This window comes from Rhinichthys klamathensis, unplaced genomic scaffold (assembly GCF_029890125.1).
Source record: "Rhinichthys klamathensis goyatoka isolate OS25496 unplaced genomic scaffold, OSU_Roscu_1.1 h1tg000019l_1, whole genome shotgun sequence".
In the NCBI taxonomy this organism is placed as follows: Eukaryota; Metazoa; Chordata; class Actinopteri; order Cypriniformes; family Leuciscidae; genus Rhinichthys; species Rhinichthys klamathensis.
The window spans coordinates 4,425,313-4,452,096 of record NW_026606570.1 but is presented as its reverse complement, the minus strand read 5'-3'; the positions used below and the strand labels follow the sequence as shown (position 1 = coordinate 4,452,096).

General features: G+C 37.9%; 1 protein-coding gene across 5 annotated transcripts in view; it reads right to left on the bottom strand.

The window, feature by feature from the left end:
* LOC130071598 (regulator of G-protein signaling 3-like) overlaps window positions 1-26,784 on the bottom strand; it is a 42,510-nt gene that overhangs the window by 14,301 nt on the left and 1,425 nt on the right. For 2 of the 5 annotated variants that reach the window (XM_056236460.1, XM_056236448.1), the window contains exons 2-17: window positions 26,094-26,273; window positions 25,577-25,743; window positions 19,683-19,733; window positions 18,668-18,726; window positions 18,188-18,282; window positions 17,792-17,860; window positions 17,424-17,484; window positions 16,068-16,158; window positions 14,348-14,415; window positions 9,140-9,221; window positions 8,304-8,409; window positions 7,478-7,847; window positions 7,342-7,390; window positions 6,686-6,936; window positions 4,696-4,779; window positions 2,472-2,583 (exon numbers count right to left, since the gene is read on the bottom strand). In XM_056236460.1, the coding sequence (XP_056092435.1) occupies window positions 2,472-2,583; window positions 4,696-4,779; window positions 6,686-6,936; window positions 7,342-7,390; window positions 7,478-7,847; window positions 8,304-8,409; window positions 9,140-9,221; window positions 14,348-14,415; window positions 16,068-16,158; window positions 17,424-17,484; window positions 17,792-17,860; window positions 18,188-18,282; window positions 18,668-18,726; window positions 19,683-19,733; window positions 25,577-25,743; window positions 26,094-26,273 (1,895 nt within the window). Of the gene's footprint in view, window positions 1-2,471; window positions 2,584-4,695; window positions 4,780-6,685; window positions 6,937-7,341; window positions 7,391-7,477; window positions 7,848-8,303; window positions 8,410-9,139; window positions 9,222-12,426; window positions 12,600-14,347; window positions 14,416-16,067; window positions 16,159-17,423; window positions 17,485-17,791; window positions 17,861-18,187; window positions 18,283-18,667; window positions 18,727-19,682; window positions 19,734-22,180; window positions 22,278-25,576; window positions 25,744-26,093; window positions 26,274-26,784 lie in introns of those variants that run through there. The other 3 variants (XM_056236455.1, XM_056236469.1, XM_056236477.1) reach the window with 3 other exon arrangements.

The following is a 26,784-nucleotide window of genomic DNA, read 5'->3' as shown; positions in this document are numbered from 1 at the left end:
AAATTAAAATGAGCTAAAGTAACACAATTTAACATTTTGTCACAAGTTAACCATTCAACTCATTCAACTCAATTAATTTGTGTTAAAACTACATGAATATTTTTTGCTGCCATAACTAACTGGATTAGTTATGCGTTTCCCAAAAGCATCGTAAGCCTAAGTACATCGTAAAGCCATTGCCACCAATGGTCTCTACGATCAACTAGGCTTACGATACTTTTGAGAAATGCAGCCCTGGGCAGTGGATCTGTAGTTCCCAGCATGCTTTGTAAGGGACTGCATTAGGATATATATATTGTGTATAATGATAAATGACACTGCTTGTTTGAAGATTAAGTCTTAGTAAATTGATTTAAAAATTAGCTTGGACCAACATAAAAAAAAGGTGTGACAAATGTACTGAAGTTAAATATACTAGTGTAAATTAATTTGACCTAAACTAAATTGTGTTGACCCAACTAAATTTTTCAGGTTGGTTGAATTCAGTTATAATCAGTAATCTTAAATCATATATTTAATTTCAACAAAACCAGTTATTGTAGATGTTACCACATGAAGTACATTTTCTAAATAGAACTGACCAAAAAAAAATCAGTGTACATACAGTCGCTTTACAGTAATACTAAAATTACACTGATATATTATAACACTAAATATATATATTTCCTGGGTAAGGGTGGGGTCAACTAAAATGAGATTGGCCTATTCTGGTCCTGTTCTGGAAAATTACTGGCCATGGACTTTGACTGTAAAGTGGCTTTAATTCCATATCCAAAAGGACAAAGGTCAGCATACTGATGGCTATTTCAGAAACCAAGATGTCAAATAAAGGTTGAAGATAGAAATGCCCTCTGTGCCACATGCTGCCGTATTTCTGTTCTCAGGAAGGTAAAGAATACACTGTCCCGCCCACCCTGCCTATAATGGGCCATACCGGAGACATGGCCATTGTTCCCAGCAGACACATAGAGAGAGGAGAGCTGTGTTCTCATCACACACACATACTCATTCCCACAGTCTTGACGCCTCCTTCCTGACTATCGTTACTATCACACAGTCACAAATAACACAGGGTGGACCTCCTTAACATCCCCTGTACTCTACTCTAAACAATCAACCCGGAGATATTATATACAGATAGACTGAATGATTGAGACAGACAGACAGAGAGATGGATAGACAAACAGACAGAGAGATAGACAGAGAGATAGATAGATAGATAGATAGATAGATAGATAGATAGATAGATAGATAGATAGATAGATAGATAGATAGATAGATAGATAGATAGATAGACAGAGACAGACAGACAGTCAGAGAGATGGATAGACAGACAGACAGACAGACATACATCAGAGAGACGGAGACAGGCAGACAGTCAGAGAGATGGATAGACAAACAGACAGACAGACAGAGATAGAGACAGACATCAGAGAGACGGAGACAGACAGTCAGAGAGATGGATAGACAGACAGATAGATAGACTGACATCAGAGAGACAGAGTCAGATAGATGAATAGACAAACAGACAGACATCAGAGAGATGGCGACAGACAGAAAAAAAGAGACAGACGGACGTACAGATGTACAGGCAGGCAGACAGACAGACAGACAGACAGACAGACAGACAGACAGACAGACAGACAGATAGATAGATAGATAGATAGATAGATAGATAGATAGATAGATAGATAGATAGATAGATAGATAGATAGATAGATAGATAGATAGATAGATAGATAGATAGATAGATAGATAGATAGATAGATAGATAGAAATGTACTTCACTTCAGAAAGTTTATCTTAACCTGATGTAAACCAGGCACTAGAACTACCTTTGCTTTTCTAAAATGCAGCAACACATTGCAGAGCTCAACAATAATAATAGCTGGATGGCCCAGGGCCAGTGTGAGACTTTCGGAACAGTTGACAACTGAAACAGGCCAGTGCTGTTGTTGATCATACACATGTTTTATGTTCTATGCAAACTTAAACATTTGATTTTCCGTGATGTATTAAACATTGTTGATCTGCATTCTGCTGATTTAAATATGTCAAATATTTGTAGAAAATAGCTAGAATAATTTGTGATGGATAAGAACCATCAAAAAGTCATGATTTGCACTATATCACATATTATTTCCAATAAAAGTAAGTGTATACTTTTTTTTATTTAATGAATGATTTATAGCTTTTATAGAGTGGTATTTTAGTAATGATATAATTAAAAGCCTAATAAATAATTTGTAGTATTTTAGAAAATGTACAGAAAAATATAAATATATAAAATATATGATGCACATACTGTAAATATGTAGATTTTTTTTGCGGTGGGACCATTGATATTCAGAAATTAAAAATCAAGTAAAAATCTGAACTTCTGGCTCAACTGAGTCAAAAAAAAAATCCTTACTTATTTATATTCCTTATTTATCTTCACCACAGAGTTAAGTGAGAATTGTAGTGCATACCGTCCTGCAGCTGTATCTGATGGAGGTAGAGTGGAGACTGTAGTACATTACAGCGGCTTGGTTCATCTTCCCTGGTCAACAGCATCAGGTCTGTGTAGATGAATACTGTAGTCTATAGGGGGCGATACAGACAACAGTGAGTTGCACCGCACTGAAACATCCCCGTCTGACCTTCTTGTGCCACTCTCTTAAGACAAAGATCATTTTTTATAATGGAAAACATGAGACTCAATCTTAATTTAAAATAGAGAGCAGATGTAGAATTACACAGAGAATGAACTCCTTCACTTAAATAACATTATATAACTACAACACTCGTTAAAGTTACAATGAATCAAGTAAAGTCAAGTTAAGGTTATTAGGAAAGGGAAAAGCTCTGATTCCCACACAGAAAGCAGCAGGCTGGTAGCACTACTTTGCCTCTCATGGTGCCCACTGCCCAGGCTTGGATTTAGGCCAGCTTAATAAGAGCAGCTGAACTAAATCACAGTCAAATACACACACTCTCATTCTAGGACACTGGAGGAATGTGTTTAGTGATGTACAGCTCATCCTTCTTAAACACTCTGATCTTTAGAAACTCTTGACTGCATTACTCAAACAGGTCTTTCGGCAAAATTGAGGTCAACCTGCATGCAGACGGGGGCCTGCGAGCGAGCACAAAGGATGTGACAGACACTCAAAGGCAATTGCTATAGATACAAAGTCGGTTTTGGAGGCCATTGTGGCACTCTGAGATTTATCTTTGCACAATATTGCTCACGCTGAGGAAGCCGAGGTCATGTTTTTCACAAACTGCAGGTTTCTTTTAAAGCTGCAGCAGAAAGAAATCTGGGATCAAGGTATCTGCTTCCACATTATGTGGAGCACATATTTTGTGTCGGGCATTACTGTCAACGAGACAAATATTCCCGTAGTTTCCAAACGATCGTTCAGTGAAATGGATCTAATTTAAAAGGTAGTGTTTCGTCTAGCTTGAGAAAATATTGGGGTCTCTGGACTAGCAGGCTTTTAGAGAGGTATCATGAGAACAAGCTCAAATCTGACCAAGCAAAATAGTCAATTCTCCTGAAACGGGACACCAGATCTAGGTCACCTTCAGAGCTCACAAGCAAGACATTACAAGAATCGTTTCTGCATATTTTATCCAAGGCAAGACGTTTTAGACAGCTAGATTTCTGAAACCTGATCAGGGTCTTGCTTAAAAGGATCTGAAAGTCATTAATTGTTAAACTAAATGCAAAAATGTTTTGAACATGGCAATGGTCTGCAATGAATGTTGACAGATTCACCAGATATAAAACATTAAATGTCTCCCTCATACAAAGCCATCACATAGCATAATGGAAGGCATTATATGGTACTTTTTCAACATTTTTCCTCGTTCACTTTTAATGCATGGAAAAGAGCAGCAGGGGCATTCTGCTAAAGTTATCTTTTTATGTTCCACGGTAGATAGAAAACCATTTTAAAGACAGTGACAGTTTTCATTTTTGAAAAAACTAGCCTATTCCTTTTAATATCTCAATTGTTTCTCCAACAGAGAAACAACAACTGAATCTACTACAGAGAGCAAATGCAAACTTGTGCTTGCTTCAGACGTTTTACATAGAAAAAGAGATTGATGAGATCTCTTTTAAAATGAGATCTCTTTTCCATCTCACAAATTGTGCTCAGAATTGCCAGTTTGCAATTAAATGTCATGAATCTCAATAAGAACTTCAACATTTCTCATCAAATTTTGAAGAAAAATGAATTGGGATGTGACATCCATATTATTTTTACGGCTCTACACTCATAGTGTATTTGTGTAGTTAGTTATAAATGAATTTGTTAGATAGTTCACCCAAAAATATGAAAATTATGTCATCATTTCTTTCTTCTGCTGAACACAAAAGAAGATATTTTGAAGAATGTCAATAACTAAACAGTTGATGGTAGCCATTGGCATATAGTTCCATTATAGTTTTTTTTCCCCTCCATACTATGGAAGTCAATGGGGCCCATCAACTGTTTGGTTACCCATATTCTTCAAAATGTCTTCTTTTGTGTTCAGCGGAAGAAATAAATCCATACAGGTTTGGAGCAACTTGAGGGTGAGTAAATGATGAAAGAGTTTTCATTTTTTGGGGGTGAACTATCCCTTTAAGTCCCTTAATTCATAAAAGAGCAACCTCTGAGCAACATATTTTTCTTTGGGGAGAGTGACAGTTAGTGGCATTACCTTAAGAGATACGTGTTTACTGTCATGAAGGATCATTTCCTCTGATAAAATCAGGACTCTCTCAGGGCTGCACAGGTCCAGTGGCTGCAATGCAATTAAACACTCATTAAAGCCTCAATATTTGCATCATGTTGGTCATGTCATTTGCACAAGGGTACGTGTTCGTACACCACATCCCAGGCCCTGTCTAAATGTAACCCTAAGCCCCCGTGATCTTCCTCCGAGTCCACACTTTCATGACAGAATGCCGCTTTGACTGTAGGGTAGAAGTCTGCTGCAGAGCTCGCAGGCTTGGCAAAACTGACCATCGAGGGCGCATATTGGCCGCAAAGCACACGAGCACCCTTCTGACAATGAAAAATTGGACAGCCTACTGTCTTGTGGACTTAACGGGCATACGTATGCATGAAAGTCAATGGCTACCGTCAACTGTTTGCTTACCGACATTCTTCAAAATATCTTCTTCTGTGTTCAGCAGAGGAAATAACTTCATACAGGTTTGGAACAACTTGAGGGTGAGTAAATGAGGTTACACTTTATTTTAAGGTGTCATTGTTACACTGTACTTATACATTTATGCACTGAGTAATATTAAGTAACTGCATGTACTTACTATAGGGTTAGGATTAGGGTTTGGTTTAGGGTTAGTTGCATGTAATTATGCATAATTTATAGTTATTACTATAGTAACTACATGTAACATATGTAACAATGACACTGTAAAATAAAGTGTAACCATAAATGATTACAGAATTTTCATTTTTGGATGAACTATCCCTTTAAGTCAGCCAATATATGGTTGCAGGTATCTGACCCTGACATATACTCCAACTAAAACTATTTTATGCAAAATTTTCATGACCTCATATTAATTGAGAAAATACATATAGAAATATAGAAATTCATACCTCACACGTATAAAAAAATACTCTTACTTATACATTCAGATTTTAACCAACAATTTTGATTGGCTACCCAAAATCTGTCAACTACTCATTTTAATTAATGAGCCATTGTTCACTATTGGTAAGATACATTTATTTAGTATCATACACTCCTTAAAGGGATAGTTCACCCAAAAATGAAAATTCTGTCAGTAATTACTCACCCTCGTGTTGTTCCAACCCCCTAAGACTTCCGTTCATCTTCGGAACACAAATTAAGATATTTTTTATTAAATCTGAGAGCTGGATCACTCCTCCATAGGCTTCTAAGGGATTGAAACTTGCCGGCCCAGAAAAGTTATGAAAGACATCGTTAAAATAGTCCAAGTGACTACACTGGCTCAACCATAAGTTTATCAAGCGACGAGAATACATTTTGTGCGCAAAAAAACAAAACAAAAATTACGACTATTCATTTTCTTCTGTGTGGGCCTGAGTTAGTTCACGTAGTGTAACAGCGCAGCAGTTCTGTGTTGTTCGTCACCACGTAGGCTCACTATTGGCCGACGCTGGTCATGTGTGTGATGCGTGAGCCTACTTGGTGACGTACAACACAAGAACTGCTGCGCTGTTACACTACGTGAAGAAAATGAATAGTTGAATAAAGTAGTAATTTTTGTTTGTTTTTTGCACACAAAATTATTCTAGTCTATTATATTCTATTCTAGTATTCTAGTCGCTTGATAAACTTATGGTTGAGCCAGTGTAGTCACTTGGACTATTTTAACGATGTCTTTCAAAACTTTTCTGGGACGGCAAGTTTCGATCCCTTAGAAGCCTATGGAGGAGTGATCCAGCTCTCAGATTTAATCAAAAATATCTTAATTTGTGTTCCGAAGAAGAACGAAAGTCTTACGGGGTTGGGACAACATGAGGGTGAGTAATTACTGACAGAATTTAAATTTTTGATTGAACTATCCCTTTAATGTAAACTGCTGACCTTTTAACTCTGCACTAAATAAAAATATAACATAGATTAAATAAAATATACCATAGATAAGAATTGCAAAAAAAAAACTGGGAAGAAAAACAGATACTGAACGTACCTGAACAAAAACAGGGAAGATGAGAATCTTAGGGGCCAGACTGACATATGTGCCATAGTTGGAGTGAGGCAGGTGGGACTGGACGATGGTGCAGTTCTGGTAGTTGGCAAAGCTCTGTCTGTAGGATGAGGGAGGCATTGTTGTGGTCTTACTGCTCATAGACCTGCACAAGGTGGCTTGTGCGTGCAGCCCACCATCCTGTAGGTAGTCTGGGCTCTGCTGCAGTCCTCTGCTAGTCTGATAGATTCTTCCTATGAGAAGAAATACGAAGAAATATCATTAAACACTCACAGAAAGTACCAAAATGTACGTTTTCAAAATGTACAACATTATCAATTATAAATTTATATCAATTCATATTAACTAAAAAATTTATATTAATAATAAAATAATAAAATCTTACTGCCCCCAAACTATGAATATGTATGATTATGAATATGTTAATCATTCTCTGCCATGGTATGTCAATATGCCTGACGGTATTGCCATCTGTCCTACAGGCTCGTAATGACTGTGCATCTACACTTTTTATGCTTCTTTCTAAAAGAGCATATGCAGCGATTTCACATTTCAAACTGATCTGAGACTAGCCATCATCAAATCTTAACCTAAACATGTAAAACAGAAAAGGAAAAGCTTCTCATGGGCTGTCTTACCTAGAGTTCCCAGTGTGCCATTGGAGTCAGAGTACACTGGCTGCAATATCTGTAACATAAAACATTTACAAAAGAGACACATTACCCCAGCCATCAGTCGGAATGAATAAGAACGCACTTGCTTTCAGATTCCAACCTGGTTTCCAGGGCTGACAGGGGAGAGGATGATGTAGTTGTCGCCATTTGATGATGTCACACGGGTACCTTTGAGGGTCTGGGTGCGTGTTTTGTAGTCATTTTCTTCTCGTTTGCCAGTCCAAGACCACAATGACTCTCCTATTCCATTTCCTGCGTTATCAGGGCCACTTCCTTTTTTACGACGACCCTGTTTGTGATTGGTGGGTCGAGAGAGTAAAGGTGGGGTTTTGTTTTGTGTCTTTGCAGTTGAAGATTGAGAATCAAATCCGGAGGGTTTGTAGGAAGGTCTGTGGATAAGCCCCTCATAGTAAGGCTTCATAATAGGCACTGTCCTCCATACCACCACTGTGATCTCATTTCGACAATTCCTGCAGGAAGAAAGATCATTTTAACAATAAGGCATAAATGGATTTAAAAAGAACCATTAAAGAACCATTAAAGAGATGAAAATTAAATCATCATTTATTCACTCATATGTCATTCCAAACCTGTTTGTCTTTCTTTCTTCTGTGGAACATAAAAGAAGATATTTTGAAGAATGGTAGTAACCAAACAATTTTGGTTCCCATTGCGTCTTTTGTTTTTGTCCTTACAATGGAAGTCAATGGGAACTAAAACTGTTCAGTTACCAACATTCTTCAAAATATCTTCTTTTGTGTTTCACAGAAGAAAGTCATAGAGGTTTGTAATGACATGAGGGTATGTAAATGATGACAGAATTTTCTAACTTAACCTTTAACTCATTAAACTATTACCATTAAAGAATCAGAAGTGAAATTGTTGTGAAACATGTGGCTACAAAATGATCACCAAAAACATTGCACCTGATGGCATGAGCCAGGTCCACACACTTCCAGTGTTCAACCGGCTGGCCGTTCAGCTGCAATACTGTGTCCAGCTGCTGTAAGCCTGCCTGGTGAGCCGGACCACCTAAACAAAATAGACAAAGACACTCGAGATCATAAATAACAGTTAAATAAAGTATGCCAATTAAAAAAAATTTGACAAATGACAATTAGATAAAATGCAGAGCAAATGGAGAATAAATAAATAAATAACACACAACTGCAATGTTTTAAACTATTATGAGATTTACCAAAATACCAAAGTATGTAATTCATCAGTCAGATATTTCATTACGAACTCAAACATTTCTCATTACATTCCACAAAGATGTACCATTTGTTTCTATTTTCTCTATGTCTTTTTAAATTAGAAATGTACCATTTACTGTCAGCAAAAAAAGTGTACCTTTTGAGGTGCTTGAGCTAGTCACTGGGGTAGTACCATTAAAAGGACAACTTTGTTATGTATCTAACCCTTAAAGGTGCATATTAATACCTTAGAGTAGTATTATGTACCCTTAAGGTACTGATATGCATCTCTTTCTGAGAGTGTAGCAATACCATGATATTTAAGAACCTTGATTAGCACTATGTTCTATGATTACTTCTCATTTGGAATTTAAAGAGGGACATCTGAGACAAAGTTGATACTCAAATGAAACAATTAAGAATCCCATAATGTCTCCTGCGCAATGAATGAGCAACTTTTGAGCAATACAAATTTACTCTGGGTACAATTTTATAATAATTTAAAGCTAATTATTTAATTTTAAAAATTATATTGATATTGATATATCTTGAGTGTTTAAAATTACCTGGATCAACAGCCTGGACCCGTACAGGTGAGTCAGAGCAGATGGTGAAGCCAAAACCATCTTTTCCTCTCAAAATGGTCACCTGTGAAAGAGAACATACATTTAAAATACTATTTTTTTTTTTCAGAAGTAAAGACATTTATAATTTACAAAAGATTTCTTTTTCAAATAAACGCTGTGCTTTTGAACGTTCTACTCATCAAATAATCCTGAAAAAAATATCATGGTTTCCTCTAAATTGTTAAGCAGCACAACTGTTTTCAACATTGATAATAATAATAATAACAACAATAATCAATAAAACAGTAAAACAATAAAAAAAATCTTGAGCACTAAACACTGAACAGCTTTGGAATCAATTACATTAACAAAAGAAAAAGACTGGAGCCATGAATCAAAAGTTGGGGTTGACTTCCAAATTCAATTAAATGAAAGTCATTAATATATAGCATTCCTGGAAAAAAAAACTACCCCGTGTGATACGTCTTTTAAACAGACTGAAATGAAAGTGACCTCAACCTTTACAGAACATTCAGGAAGACAAACTATCCACAGTAAGAGTACAGTGTAAGGCCCCACAGTAGCCGGGTCAGAGAGTGTGTCCGAGTGTGTGTGTGTGTGTGTGTGTGTGTGTGTGTGTGTGTGTGTGTGTGTGTGTGTGTGTGTGTGTGTGTGTGTGTGTGTGTGTGTGTGTGTGTGTGTGTGTGTGTGTGTGTGTGTGTGTGTGTGTGTGTGTGTGTGTGTGTGTGTGTGTGTGCTAGAAACAAACATCCCCCCGGAGTGCCACTGTACCCCAGAAGCACGAAGACTGAAATGTCACAGCACCAGAGAGTCAGGGATATTAAAAACTACAAGCTGAGAAATTAGTCAGGGTTGCTGGGTGATCAGGAGGCTTTTCCTTTTCCCTGGCAAGAAAAGGAAACGACGGGGGGAGAAAACTGCCATGGCACTGACAAACAGCAGAGACAGAATATTTGGACAGTAGAAGTTCAAAATGTCAACAGAACCTTGAGCCAAACTAAATAGGAAATGTTGAAGGGGAGGGGGGGCGTCTCACATTTAACATGACATTGACCGCACAACAACAAAGAGGCTTGTTTAGGGAGGGAGAGAGAATAAAAAGAGAAAAAGTGATGACAGCTTTAGGACTTTCACTGCTGTTCCTCTTTTCTCCTCTGGGTCGATGTGGTTGCCCTCGTTATAAGCCCCATTAATTGCTGTGATGAAATAATTATCCACATCAAACTCCACTGAAGCAGTTTCCCTTTTCCACTGTTCCTGTTTGTTGTTCAAGTTAAAACAATGACACTCACCTGTGTGATCAGTGTAGTCAAATTATTGGCAGTACTGAATGAAGACTAGCTCTTGTTATGAGAATAATCATGCATTACATCATGATCCAGTTTAAAATGATGAGCAGAAATGTTCTGTCCATCATTAAACGGAGTTTTAAGCAAAAGTTCAAGAGGGTGAGCAGATAACCTGATTTCATGAGGTAGTGTCCCAGTTTCCCAACATTTCACACACAAAAAAAGTAAATATGTCCTGGTTTAGGCTGTTAGGCTCACTAACTAGGTACCCTCAATGTTCTAGCAACCATCTTTGGTACTGTGCGGTTTTCAATAAGGAAAGCTGTTAGTCCATTAAAATTGATTTGCTGATATCTTCATCTTCATAAAGTCATGCAATTTATTTGGTTAATATTATATTATCAATTACATTTTTATGGTTTTATGATATTTATGGTTTCAGGATTTGAAACTTGACTAATGCTAAACTTATTAAATGCCTTTAAATGTACACGTTGGCTAAATGTCAAAATTTACAAATAACTGTTATTTATTACAATAAAACATTATTATACTACATTATATTATATTATATTATAACACAGCTCTGTGGAATACTTCATTCTGATTGGTCAATCGCGCCATCTAGCGGTATGTTATTCCCCAATAACAACCGCTGAAAACAGATAACACGGGCTCATCCGGGTTACTGGATTCAGCAGCGCTATACGCTTGAAAGGAACGTTTTTTCATGTGGAAGTTTTGCGTTTGGTGAGCTAACAAATTTTTAAAACTCAGTCAAATCAATATTTTGTGTAGTTATTTAATTATGTCATCTAGTATTGTGGACTCGCTCTTGTTTCATACAAACGCAGCTGCTGCCATTCTCCGACGATTGACAATTGAACTTGCCACGCTGCAACTGCTCTCTCAGCGGAAGCTTTGCATTTAAAGAGCTAATAAAATATTTAGACTCAAATCAATATTTTGTGTCTAATTATTTACTTACGTGGCAAGTAGCCGTGTAATAAGCGGGATAATGCACATCCAGTCGGGGGCCTCATCACCCTGTCAGGGGTTTATTCTGAGATAACAACCAGCTGGATGTACATTATCCCTTACAAATATCATATTATTATGGTTTCGTGATTTATAGATGTATGATAATTTTGTGTTAAACTATTTTTGTTATTTATTTTTATGTTTTTTATATTTTTATGTAAGACTAAATAAAACAGGACAAAGGTGACTAAAGAAGATGGTTAAAACATGCTAACAGTGTTGTAATGCATCAACTAATCTATCAAGCACTTTTTTCTCATTTCAGTTAAATAAACATTTTGTCCCATTGTTTTTCCTATCATTATTACAGGCAAGCATGGATGGCACCTCCAACAAAATCACAGACACCCTCCACCCCTCGACTTCGAATCCGGTCACTCTATTCATCAAGTCCTGTCAATCACAGCACTAAGATATATAAGTGGCTGCTTACCTCACTCATGTGACTACTCATCCAGCATCCCTCCTTAACCTCATCCTCACTTATATTTCTAATATTTCTACCATATATTGATTTCATTGATTAAGTTGTCTGTCCCAGCTGAGCTTGTGCATGAGCGTTTCCATTACGCACAGCAAACCAAATCTGTTTACCCTCATCATTCTCCCAGATCAACCCATATAAAACACTGGAAAGGTTTGAACTCGTACTACTACTTTAGCTGACGCTTTTATCCAAAGCCACTTACAGTGCCAATCTGGAGAAACCAGGGGTTAAGTGCCTTGCCCGGCGGTGAACGCTCATTGGGAAGTTCAAGTCTTTAACCAGCCCGGATCTTTAAACTTTAGGCTAACCCACCACACTCTGAACTCAAACATTTAAAAATAAATAGAATTACGCAACGCATCTATCCGAGACCAAACATGCCATAACGGTTCAATACCAGTATCAATAACAATACAACCAAAGTAGAAAAACAAAACAAAAGAACAAACCTGTGGCAAGTTTCGTTCGATGCAGAGCCGGCATAGACCGTGGATTGTATGCATCGCTCACCGCATATACGTCCACCTACATCTACGGCGCTCTTTTCTGTGACTTAAATAAAAGTAAAGTCACACAGGTGATGCTGCTTCCCTTCGCTGTCGCTCTAGTGCGGCTATGCATGCCCACTCATGGGAACTGCTCTGAGCAGAAGAATGACAGGAAACCACCTTCCACCCCCCCAGTCAGTGGCCAGGCAGTATGTCTGCACTCGATAAGCCAACATGTTTCCTGAGTAGCTCTCAACAGTAGTGGCTGAACTCACTCTCTCTGCGCAGTGAGATGGAGCTCACTCAGATAGGCTTGATTTAGTGTAAACACAAACATGCATTATGAGCCAGAAACATTAAAGTGCGCACTATGTTTGTTTAATGAGAAGCTGGACAAGCATAGGCTGACAGACGTGGAGGACGTCCAACCCTTGCACAACACCTAGATTCACGAAAACAGTGTTGAAATTTCCGAAATGCATTATTCCGATATACACTCAAGCAGGTTCTGTCTGTGCAAAACCAACACAATAATTTCACCAAATCACCATAACCCATAGTTTGTTTATCTCTTACATCACCCTATTACTGATGTTCCAGATAAAACCAGTTATCGCTAATAAGAAATCCCTGGAAGGTCAACAGCGCAATCTGAAAAATGGATTTTCGGGAAGAGAGGAAGGAAATGGAAGAATGATTAGCTGAATATTTGACCGGCCTCCACATAAAAATGCAGGGAACCAGCAAGAGTGTCAGTGGAGTGGGAATCAAACAGGGATAAATCATAAACACTGTGCGGGATTGGGCTTCCTATTGCAGCCACTTTGTTGGCTTTTCCCGTTTCCCAGCTTTGTCTGAGGAGAACAGAGCGGGCGGAGAATAGTCCTGGGAAAAGTTGCTCACTAAAGTGGATGGGAGGGTTTAATGAGCAAGTATGTGTGTCGCACATATCCAAAAGTACATCCATACACCTCCTCATATTTCTACTGTCCGTCACATTAGCACGCACCACAGAGTAACGTGTATTCCCAAGCTGATGGAGTCACATTTCTGTGACTACCGATGGCTAAAAAACTCTTCTGACTGCATGCAGCATCATTAGTTCTTTCAGTTGTTGTTAGCTTAGCATAAGTCTTCAATGATAGTTTCTAACACTACAGCCAAAGCTATTTACTACAAACAAGCCAGCAGAGGAATTGTGTTTAAAAAAACAGTATTGTTACTAAAAATAAAAAATAAAGCTTGAAATAATAAGCGTATATATATTGAAATCTTGATAAAAAAATAAGTTGAATTAGAAGTGCTAAAATTAATAAAACTAAAACTGAAATAATGTAAATAGAAATTTAAAAATGAATTAAAATGGCAAATGCACATCAACAAAACTTCTAAAACATAAACTAAAATTAAAACACATTTCAAAGCCCTGTGCAAATCTAAACTCATCAACTGGCACTAAAGAATCTTGATAATGGGGGGGGGGGTGGACTGTAAAACTGAAAACTGTAATATTTTCATAAAATTTCTAATTTCTGTCTACTTGGAGAATATTTATGAAGCATTACCTGTCAGGATCTACAATATTTTTCAACCTTTTTTTCATACAAACTACACAACATTTAAAATGCCAACAAAATATAAAATGTAAGAATCCATAAATCCTAAATGACATCCTACACTGTAAAAAGTGGAAAAAAAATATTTCTATCTGATCTGAGAATTAAAATAAAGTAACGCTGGGTTTATTTAATACAAATTAAAATGAATGAATTTAGATGTTACATCACATAAAGCAAATTTTAAGTTAAAAATGCAAGCCTACAAAAAATAAACATTTGAAAATAAATGAAAATTCAAATGTTATTTTATGAATTACACTTACTGTAAATGACTGCATGTTCTCTGGACTTGTGGTCTTGGGTCCAGCTTCATAGTTGGATGCAGCAGCTTCTGAAAGATACACAAGAGAGTCCCACGAGTCCCAACCAGACAGATTGCTCTTTGAGTACATCTTAGCCCTAGGTAGAAATCTCTCTACTCCAGAACTCGTTCAGAAAGAGGACAGCAGAATCCGGTCAACACTATCTGCAGGCTTCAGCTGAAAGTGAGTGTGTCTACACCATGAGAGATGAACTCAACCTGAATCCCTTTGACACAGAGCCGACTGCCCCAGAACAGAGAGAGAGAGAAAGAAATCTACTACCCTAAAAGCGTTACCCCCACCCCGACATCCAGCGACAGGCTCCCCCACTTTGTAACCATAGAGATTATGCTCCCAGGAAGCAATGTCTTTTTAAACATTCTTCATGGAAACAGCATTCAAGAGGGACACAATACAGCTGGCTCTCTCTATTAAAGTCAGCCCAGTGCCTTGACTCGAGCCCCCCTTCTCTCTCTCTCTCTCTCTCTCTCTCTCTCTCTCTCTCTCTCTTGATCTCTCTCCTCCTACACCTCTCTCTCTCTAATCAAACTTAATCTCGTCTGAATTTCTCTGACGGCACACGTGTCATTCTGTCCACACCCCAGGAGCAAAATCGCTCATTTTGTAAGCAATAATTAATTTGCCTGTAAGATGATCTCTTACAGGCAATGGGACAAAAAAATGTCTTCGCATTAAATATTACATGTTTTTTTCGTCGCAACGTTCCCTACGGAGCGGCAGTGGGAGGGAGAGAAGATCCCTAAAGTGGATTTAAACTAACTTAGACACACTATGACGCTTTAGCCTTTTAATTCTCATTTAATTCCAGTGGCTCATCACAGTGCACAGCGTGTCAGCCAAACTGGCCCCTGGCTCTTTGTTACGGCTCTCCGCGGGGATGCTGTACGTTTCAACACCGAGCCCTCTATATCCCTCCTAGAAGTGCAGGCAATGCTTGTTCATTTAACATAGCATTTGGTGAGAAGTAAAACAAGCAAATTCCATTTAGACTCAGGGATCGGGATACAAAAGTAACTTTCGCTGCAAAGAGCTTGTTTGGTTGTAGCAAGGTCAAGAATAAGCATGTCCTCCTCATATTTCTACTGTCAGTCACATTACTGTGCAGACTGCAGAGCAGCTTTTATTCCCAAGCTGATGGAGTCACATCTCTGATATGGCTGAAAAACTCCTTTGACTACATGCAGCACCAGTGACTAGCCGTTACAGCTGTTAGCTTAGCGTAAATCTTTAAAAATACTTTCTAACGCTACAGCCAGGCCTCTCTTATCGTCTGATCTGCTGTTGTTTGAACTTAAAAATTCTTGCCTTGACAACTAACTGACTCATCAATTGGTTGGTTTAGAGGCACTAAAGAATCTTGATAATAGATTATAAAATATAGAATGCTTGGTAATTTAACATGGCATTTGGTAAGAAGTAAAACATGAAAATTCTATGTAGACTTGTAGGGATTTGGATACAAAACTAACTTTCGCTGCAAAAAGTTTGTTTGGTTGACGCAATGTCAAGAACATCTGTTATCATCGGATCTGCTGTTGCTGAGGAAAAACTGTCATGTGGAATTTGTCCGTCTTCATTGCTAAAGGCTATCAGAGAGTGGCTACGATCCAGATGCAAAAAAAAAAAAAAAAAATGAGAGAGAAACGGCATTTAATCTCACCAGCGGTCGGTCTGATGCGACGTGAGGCCACTTTTAGATGTTTGCTCCTGCCCAGCTCCTCTCCCAGGAGATAATACCAACCTCTGATCTCCTGTCAGCAGAAAATGTGAAAAATACAATTGCACATAGAAAGCCATGGGAAGAAGATGCTCTTTCCTTCACCAGGTTTCAGATTTGTAATATCTGATGACTTGTAAATGCATCCCTCATTAAAATAATTAAAATGAGGCCCTGTGGTTGTCTGCAGCGCTCTGTCGTGTGTCTGTGTGTAGGTTTTTGAGACCTTTGTAGCTGTAAACAGCTGATGCCCATTTTACTCTCCCGCTCAGCCAGATGGCATTGTGTTATATAAAACATCCATCGGGCTTGATCTAATTTTTCCTAAAATGTCACCCTCCGAGAAAGGATTTACTGTCTTAACACATGAGTATAAAACTCTTGAATTTGACAACGGGACATAATTTAAAGGAACAGGGATCTCAGATGGGATATATCTTGTTTTATCGTGCAGACGAGCATGCAGAATAAAGTCACTATGCCAGCTTGTTTGCGGTATGCTGCTTTTGGTAATTGTAGGTCATTTTTCAAGCCTCAATGAGCAGTCTCGTCGCCGCTTCCCCCACTGTGTAATAAGATGATGGTGTGGTGGAAATGCTTTGACAAGAGGAGAATGAAATGAAGAGGAACATTTCGTTAGATAAATATAAAATTCTATCTTTCTTAAAGAAAGTCAAACCTAAGTGGTGTTACAATGAAAGAACATTTTTATATATTCTGCATTAATTAGGTCAAAAGTGACAGTAAAGACATTTATAATGTTACTAAATTAAATATATTAAAATTGACTCAGCAGTCTCACCTCAATCCATTGACAGTTTAGCAGCACCCCTCCACCACCCTTCTAGTCCTAACTACTTACATAGGGGGGAGTACTCTGGGTTCGGGCCGAACTCGGAGCCCTCCACCCGGACAGCACGCCAAATACGCATTAAACTTTATCCCCTCTAATTGTATGTAAGTGTGAACGCGTGAATTAATGTATGAGTGGTGGGAGAAAAAACAAACACACACACAAAAAAGAAAAACCAATAACCATTGCACTAATACTACTGTAAATTGTAGCCTATGTAACCTCTTAAAAGCATGAATCAATATTCTGTCATATTGGTAAAAATAAAAATCCAAATGATTGACTGGGTAAAATCATTATGGGTAAATGTTAACAACAGGATATTCCCCTAACAATGGATTGGAGCAAAAGCACACCTTTTGGAGGTGCAGGTTAGAGAAGAAAACTTCATAAAGGCAAAAAAGTGAGTGTGCAGTTCCATTTTGCTTTTACAACAGGATATTTACCTTAGATGAGGTGATGAGGGAGTGGACACCAAAACTCATACAGCCCAGGAAGTCACTGCGCCTGTGGGCAAATTCCAACACTCTAAAACACAACAACAGGCGGGAATCTTCGAACTCCTGATAACGTCACGATGATATTCATTCAGTTGACCCCACTTAGATCATGTTCACTACCCTGTGACACTGCTGGTGTAGAAAAACCAGCCAATAACATATTGATTTTGTACTGAGTGAATGTGGCTTTTGCAGCATGAAGATAAAATACATACTAGAATAAATGTACTTATGGTACACATATAACTAGCCTTTATCTACAACTGTATTAATGAAGAAAATCAACATGTGAGTGAAAAAGGGTAAGGTCCTACCTGGAAGTTCGATTGCGATTCCACACTGTTAACAACAACCTCTTCTTCTGATCGTCTTCATCCACATCTCTGCAACATAAATGCAACACTTCAAAAGCTCATTCATCAATGTCCAACTTCATCCAAAGACACAATGGCCTTCTCCTCCAAAGACTTGAAAAAGACAGCCTTTCTTTCAGCTAACAAGAGAGAGCCAGGAGACTCAGCCCTAAAGTCTCTGTTGAAAAGACTGATTGAGATAGAGGCTGTCAGACAAGGTGTTAGAGAGCACATGAGGCTTAGCATAAATTATTCTACTATAAGATAACACCACACTCTTCCACTTCCTCTTTGTAAACACAATATTACACGTGCTCTGTCGGTAGCGAACAATAAAACTCTAAAAGAATCACTCACAACATAAACGTCTCATTGAAAACAGGACTCTTGCAGTCTAGAACAGTCCTGGTCTTCCATCGCTTGCTGTGGTCCACATCTGGAGCAATGCAAATCTGGAATAAATAAACTATTAAGTGCACTAGTTTAACATTGCTAGTGGATATATTCACCATATTCAGAGGGAAAATCAATCAACACTTGAATCAGGAATTGAGTGGACAGCTGCCAACACAACTGATGCTTTCTCATGCCTGAAACCTGCTCAGGCTGACATGAAAACGGGTTCATTTGAAGGGCAGACATCCACAGAGGATTATGTGACAAATAATGACAAAAATAATAACACGTCATCACCAACAGGGAATGGGAAAGTTACTGCTGTCTCTTTGCTGAGAGAAAAAAAGGTTTGACTTATTTTATGAGGTTCGCAGTCACATGACCTCATGTGTCAAAATACGGCCTGTACAAAACCCAGGTTGCATGTGTCAAAATGCTCACCTTTACATATGAGTCACATGGTCTGTACTCTCTTCCCATGAGTCCTCTGGTCTCTAAAACTTTAAAGAAAAAAACATGATAGCATGATTAAAAAATACTGTAATTTAATTGAAATGCTGTAAAATGAGTAATTAAATTCTCATTTAATTAATTATGAACAGTGTTGGGGGTAAATACAATCAGTCGAGTTATGTAATCAGATTATATTTTCAAGTAACTAGTAAAGTAAAGTTTTTTTCAAATATGTAACGCAAGTTACTCCCATTAATTGACTGACACCTTTCCTGTCCACAAGTTGAGAGAAATCAGGAGTAAGGTGCATAGCCTTTGTGTGCGCTGTCTAAATGTGGTTATTATAGTTCTAGACTAATTTGAGCATGAATTTACTCATCTCTCTTGCACAAAAACAGATTGAGTATTCCTCAAAATGAATAAAAACAGTGAAATGCAAACTTTGGATATTACATAAACCTGCAATAATTAAAATTAAATAAAAATAATAATTAAAAATAATATAAAAAATGTTAAATTATACAAAAATATACTTTATGTATTTAATCTCACTTTCTTAATCAGTGTCTTTGCTGCTGACCTTCAATGATCCAATTCAATCATACTAATAAGTAAAGATCTACAGTATAAACATGAATTTAATTTCCTTTAGCCTGAGGCTTATTTATTTAACTTTTGGTGTGAAAGGGCCTTTTTTGTTATTAAAAAAACGAACAAGCAAGCCCAGCCCAGATGAGAAAAAGTAACGTAAAAGTAACATAACGCATTGCTTTCCATAAAAAGTAACTAAGTATGCAATTAGTTACTTTTTACGGAGTTTATTGTAAAATATTGTAATGCATTACATTAAAAAGTAACTTTCCCCAACACTGATAATGAATGTATAATAGAAAGTTACCTGTATTAAATAAGTGCAAGCACAACCACATGTTGATCTTATTTTGATCAAACAAACTGTTAAACTAAAGTACAAAGTACAAAATCTGTCCACAATGATGCTTACTTTGAACATAGAGCCACCCACTTCCCGGAGTAACTGTTAGTTTGAGTTGACCTGTGGTCAATGGGGAAAAAAAAATTATACACAGACACAGCATAATAAACTAATAATAATGACTTTTGTAAATTAACAATAAATAAATAAATAACCGTTCAAAAGTTTGGGGTCAGTAAATGTTATGCTTTATGCTCACCTATATTTTTACATCTTTAAAGGCTGCCTTTATTTTATTACAAAACAGTAAAAGCATTGTGAAATATTATTACAATATAAACGTCTAGGTTACTAATTTAACCCCTGTACCCTGAAGGAGGGAACTGAGACGTTTTGTCAGAAGTGAACTGATAAATTGGGATCTCGCCTGAGCGCTGCCTGATTCCCCCACACCTGCTTGGGCGGAGAAAGGACAGGGCTTTAACGCAGAGAGAGTCGATCACTGCTGTTCCTTCTTACCCAAACAGTGAGGCACTGGGAAAGCATGGCTATTCTAAACAGAAGGGGACGCTACGGAGACCACATCCTGCCCGTAGCGAGGTCACATGTTGAGTTATACATATGGACTGACCGTTAGGGCAGTGCTACATATGGAAGGTCTCTGTGGTAGATCCAGCCTAGCTTGGGTGAAGTCAATACCAGCAGAGATAGCAGAGCGGGCTCTGCCAAGGGAAAGGCACGGGCTCACCGACAGGGAAGCAGTACCATGGAAGAATACACATGTGGGATCACCTGTAGGGGAATCACAACACATGGGCTTTTCTGACCTATTCTAGGCCTTCACCTTCTGGGCATACACACGAGTGCTAGACCTAGTGTCGGACGCCTCTGCCACGTCTGAGTGCCAAGGGTGCTGTAGGAACTCCATCCAGGGTTCGCCAGATGGGGAACTCACCTGTGGAGCAGATAAGCACACGTATTCCATCCTAGGAGGGGAGCGGCGCTGCAAACGAGACACCAAGCTGGTCCTCCCAATTACTAGCTACTCGTAGCCAGTACACGGGAGGACACAGGCTCTACACGGAGATTATAAAACCTTGCAAACGTGTTAGGTGTCCCCCAGCCCGCAGCTCTACACATATCTGTCAGCGAGGCGCCGTGCAACAATGCCCAGGAAAAGGCAACAGTCCGAGTGGAGTGAGCACCCCAGTCGGTTGTTGAGACAACAACATGCCTGGACACTTGCTTTAGACTGAAAGCCTTCTATAAGTGTTTCTCCTGGTTTCCACGTCAGCGCTGTCTGATCTGATATCTATGGTTTATAACAGAACTCTGCGCCGAATCGTTTAGGGGAACTCCTGGCCATAGAAAAGCAAGGTCTGACCATGGGCTGAAGGTCTGGCGACAGGCTGGTGTGATTGCCACCCTGTGTGTGCCACATTACCATGCCCATCTCAGGACTCGGCCGTGTAGCCAGTGCTGAAGCGGCGTGGCCTGGTAGACTTGCAGGGTTGCCATCACATGCAGGCGGCCTGTCCAGCAGCACTGTAAGCCTTAGCAGCCAGAGCTGCTGTTGTCCCACAGGTGTTGCACCCGTGAAAGACCCACTTCAGGCAGTCTGCACTGCAGCGTGTGAAATACTCTTTAAGGAGAACTGCATGAATGCAGAGATAGCTCTTTTAGAAGCAACCACCACTGGCGCACCGTCCCACCAACACTCTCTAAAGAGCTTCTTCCTGGTTCGTTGTAAACACTCGAACAATGATTGCAGAGCAGAATCTTCAAAAGCTTGAATGGGTGAGTTCAGCATGCTTCCATTCAAACCCGCTTAGGGGGTGTGGTTCGTGATGCAAATATCACTCGCCTGTCATGAATTTACAGGTGTAATGGCAAGTCCAAATTAGTAGAGCATACCATATGAGTCAAAAATCCTGACACAGCAGTTGGTGTTACGTTTCTGTTTAACTAATAAGTTCACTGACACACATATTTCCTCCAGACCTGCAGCAAAGCCTGGCCATCAGATCATTTTCTGCCACAACACTGTGTCATGTGCAGTCAAACAAAACTAAGTCTTTTCAGCTAGTTCAGTGGTTCTCACACTGTGATCCGTGGACCATTGGGGGTCCATGAAAGACTTAAAGTGCTCCACAAATTGACTGAATGATTACATTTTAAAATATATTCAAGTAGAAAATTTTATTTATTTTAAATTGTAACAATATTTCACAATATTACTGTTTTTACTGTATTTTTGATCATATAAATTCAAACTTGGTGAATTTATTCTTTTTAAAAACATTTTAAAAAAAACTTACCAACACCAAACTTTTGAGCTAACATTTGGCTCATTCCATTTCACTTGCAAAAAACCGCATGCTAATTTAAATAAAATAAGCAGCATGAAAAAAATAAGAATCTTTAAAAGTGAGGCAATTTCAGATGGGTATAAACTAAGAATACTTTGTGCAATATTTAAAACTGAATGTAACTCTTTACGCATTTTTTAAATGTTATTGAAGCTTCTGACAATGTCAACACACAGCAGCAGCTCAATAAAGACTCACCATTTGTTTGTAAAAGAAAAGATGATCTCTGCCACTGTCTTAAACAGCTCAGTCTCACTTTCTGTGTCTTCTGACAGTCCATGTTATAGTACAACCACAGTTTGACTGATTTTAAAAATGTCCCAAACCGCATGCATCACACATGAATAGTCAGAAATCTAGTAAATTAATTCAGATGTGATGCCTAACAGCTATTCAAGAGCTTAACTGCCCCTATGCATATGTTGCCACTGGAGGATAAAGAACAGCAGGAGAAAACAAGCATAAATTTCAACCGCCTTTCATTTTGAATAGCTGATAAGACAGGACGAGCTGTGATTGGTCAGAGAGCAGCATTGAACATGTGAAAGGGGGTGTGTGGAGGGAGGAAGGGAAAGTCCACCTGCTGTCCTATAAACAAAACCCTTTGACTGGGGTTGCCCTTCGTGCTGATCTGAGATCAGTTGCATCATGGTTTCTCTTAATATATATATAGATATATATTTGGAACAACAACATAAAAACATAAAAACAGTACACTAACTCTTGGATCTGCTGAGCAAAAGTCCTGCTCACCATGGACTTTGACTCAAAAAACATAGACAAAACAATCATTATGAGAAAGGTGTCATCATCAAATGTCCTTTATATAACTCCAGCTATAAAATACAAATGTGTCTTTTTCTTCTTCTTTTTTAATGGAAAACCACAATCTAGGAAAAAATTCTGAAATACATGATTGTTCTTGGAAAACAATAAAAGCAGTATTAAGGTGAAGCCTTTGTTCTTGTCTGTTAAAGGACTTTAATCTTTGTGAGTCATTCATTGACACAACAGGAAATCAAACAGTCAGAGCTTCATTAATTCCTGGATGAAACAACCTTTCTCCAAAGGTTACATCTTTATTTCACAAGTTCTACTGTAGAACACAAGGGAAATAAGAATAGCGACTTGGTGCACTTGTGTAATCATGCTGACCAACTCCCTGATGTAGCCATCATGTGGCTGTGAATAGTATACATCCCTCTGCAAGAGCAAAACCATGTCGACTGCATAAAGCATTGTGTTAAGCTCTGTTACCCGGTCTCCTTGCATGGGAGAGCCATGGAAAATGCATGCAAATCAACTTCGACACGGACAAAAATAACAATAAACAGCTGGCGCAGAGCAAACAGGATTTTTAGTCAAATGAATTTAGCCATTATCTCATTCCAAATAAATTAATTTAAAAAATCTTGTGATCTGTGAGGGATGGTTTAATGTATTCACTTTTTTTTAGAACCAAAAGCCCCAAACAGTTCGACGGCACAAGTGTGTAAATAAATAAGAAACAACAACAAAGTGTCTTTAAAAAAAGGTATTTTGGGCGGAACTACTTTCCTCCTCCACAGATTAAAATCTCAAATTGACAGTTGAGCCCAAACACTGAGTTGCTTCATTGAACCTTATAGTATTATGTAGAGTATTGTGAAGGAGAGATCGACTAAGCAATAAGACTAAGATGATATTCTTGAGGGCAGCTTTTCTCTCAGTATAAGTCAAGGATAATTAAGTGCAATTTTAAGTATATTTCTTAGAAGTACATAAAAAGTAGACTCAAAGTATACTTATTTTTAGTTTGAAAGAAGTATAGCCTACTAATATAGCACACTTGAATAAACTTCTTTTTCGTAAGGGCTCACATCTCCAAAAACGTCTAAACAAACTGTCAAATAGGCGCTATATTTATATATAAGTACAATACAATACAATACAATATTTATTTATAAGGCACATTTAAAAACAACCAAGGCTGACCAAAGTGCCGTACAGGACAGAATAAAAAAATTAAGTAATAATAATAAAACAACCAATAAAGGGAAACACAACAATAGATGAACAGTAATTACCTAAATTAAGCAGTGTTAACGGCCAAAGAAAATAATCTTTAAAGAAGATTTGAAGGAGGAAACAGACGGGGCTAATCTAATGTGCAGAGGTAGACTGTTCCAAAGTTTAGGGCCCGCAGTTGCAAAAGCGCGATCTCCTCGTTTTTTAAGTCTAGATCTAGGCACGATGAGTAGACAGTGATCGCTAGATCTCAGACTTCTAGAGGGAGTGTATAGGCGAAGTAGATCGGTCAGGTACTGAGGGGCCAATTTGTTGAATGCTTTATAAACAAATAATACAATTTTAAAATCAATTCTAAATTTGACAGGTAGCCAGTGCAGTGTGGATAAAATAGGGGTGATCGACTCATACTTGCGGGTCCCAGTGAGTAAGTCACATATTTGAGGTCTAAATAACTACATTCTCACAAAAAAAAAAACTCTTAAAACTACATTCCTTGACACAATAACACTAGAATTTGTAAAATTATGGTGGTTTGCTCATCCGCCATGACACTCGCTGTTAAAATGTTGCAAGCGGAGTGATACAAATGGTGAAACGGTTCCCGTGGTAATACTGGTAGAATATCATTTGGCTGGAAAAGGCTCTCAGCCAATCAGATTCGACAACCGGAATGAACTGCTGTATTTATTTATTTAATCAAAACTACAGTAAAAACAGTGATAATGTGAGATATAATTACAATTTAAAGTAGCTGGTTTCTATTTTAATATATTGTAAACAATGTATTCTTGTGATGGCAAAGATGAATTTTTTAGCATCAATACTCCAGTCTTCGTGTCACATGATCCTTCAGAAATTATTCTAATATGCTGATTTGGTGCTCAAGAAATATTTCTTACTATTTTTAACGTTGAAAACAGTTGTGCTGCTTAATAGTTTTGTGGAAGGCGTGATACATTTATTTTTTAGGATTCTTTTATAAATAAAAAAGTTCAAAACAACAGCATTTTTTTTAAATAGAAATCTTTTGTAACATTATAAAATCTTTACTGTTACTTTTAATCAATTTAATGCATCCTTGCTGAATAAATGTATTTATTTCAAAATCTTACTAGAAATTTTGAAAGGTAGTGTACATTTATTTATTTATTTATTTTACCACAGTAAAGGTCTGTGGACAGATATACAACATATAGGATTTGATTCAAGAATATTTTATATTTTTTTAAACGATTTCGTAGTATATTAATAATCTTTGTTTTTAAATTGTTTTTGTAACAGCAAATAATGTTTGTTGAAGCCATTAATTAAAGTTATTATACAATTCTACAGTCTGTATGGGTGTCCCTGAGTCTTGTAAAGATTGAATACTACATGAATTATTTCTTTGTGCAGATGGAAACTGTTACTTCAAAGAAAGATTGGCTTTGTCTTAGCATTTCAATACTGCCATCTAGTGGCACACGGTGCACAATGTCAGTGAGTGTTTAATTATCCTCTCATCTCCATCAGAATGGTCTGGAAACAACTAAGCTAAATTCTGGATGAGACAGTTAATATGTAATGAGATAAATAATCACTTACCTATTCCTTCAAAACCAGACGGGTGAATTTTCCTTCTCTTTTTGCGAGCAGGTTCTGTATTGTTCTTTACAGCAGTTTTGACCAGTGAAGCCACTTTAACTTGAGCTGATGAAATTTGGCTAACAGCTTTCCCCCAGCTCCTCTCAGCAGGCCTTCCAGCATTGAGACTGCAGGAATTGCAGGATGAAACAACAATTTGAAGAAACTGAGAAAAACTCCATCAGCATATATCAATGTGACACATTTTACATGAATAGGTGTATGAGCTCAACTGTAGTCTGCTATATTCATGCTATTTGCTTTATATAAAAGTTAAATTATTAATAATTGCTAACATAAATAATAACGCATGCGTCATGCATTATTCCACTGGTTTGATGTAACAGAGCTAATCAGTAGATGGTGGGCAAGGTTGAAAGGTTTTTATATATATATATGGTCACGCTGCATTAAACAAAAAAGGTTCCATCCATGTGCATTTTATGTGTTTATGTCACAAGACACAGAGGTTCTTTACTTTTCCTGCTGGCTTGCAGCCAATGGCCTTTTGTCCCTGACAGATTTGATGTGTCGCACTGAAGATCTCCTCTCTCTGCTGTTTGTGTGCCTGGTTCCTTCTCTACACGGCTTCTTTGTTGACGGTCCCTTGGGAAGCAATGGATCCTGTAGCCCGATGGATTCCCTGTGAAGTCTCTTCCTATAGGCACAGCCAGAGGAGTTATATGTTTAGCGCACTCACTTTTGAGATGAATTCTAATGACAGAGTGATAGACAAGCGAACCCGGCAGGAGGCTCTCAAATGATCTTAATCCACTCAAAAAAGCTGATTAACTCCAATAATGAAGAAATCCCAACAATCATGCAAGAGCTGCCAGAGCTAAACTGACATAAATGCCACACTATTTTTACATTAATTTGATGTATAAAGCTGGTGTAGTTATTTGACTGGTCTTATGCTTGATGTTAATTTGTTGATGATTTAATAACATTTTAGAAATGTATACAAAGAGTGTGAATGATTAAGTTTAATTAAGGTTTTCTAGACATGCTGAAGGGAATAACTTCTGACAGCCCAGCAGGATATCAGGTGCTTGCAGCAGTGGGAGGTCAGAGGTCACGGTTCACCACCCAAAACTGAGTTGAACTCAATTTAGATTAAATTGAATTTGCTTTTTATTATTTAAACACATTTTACTTCTAATACATTT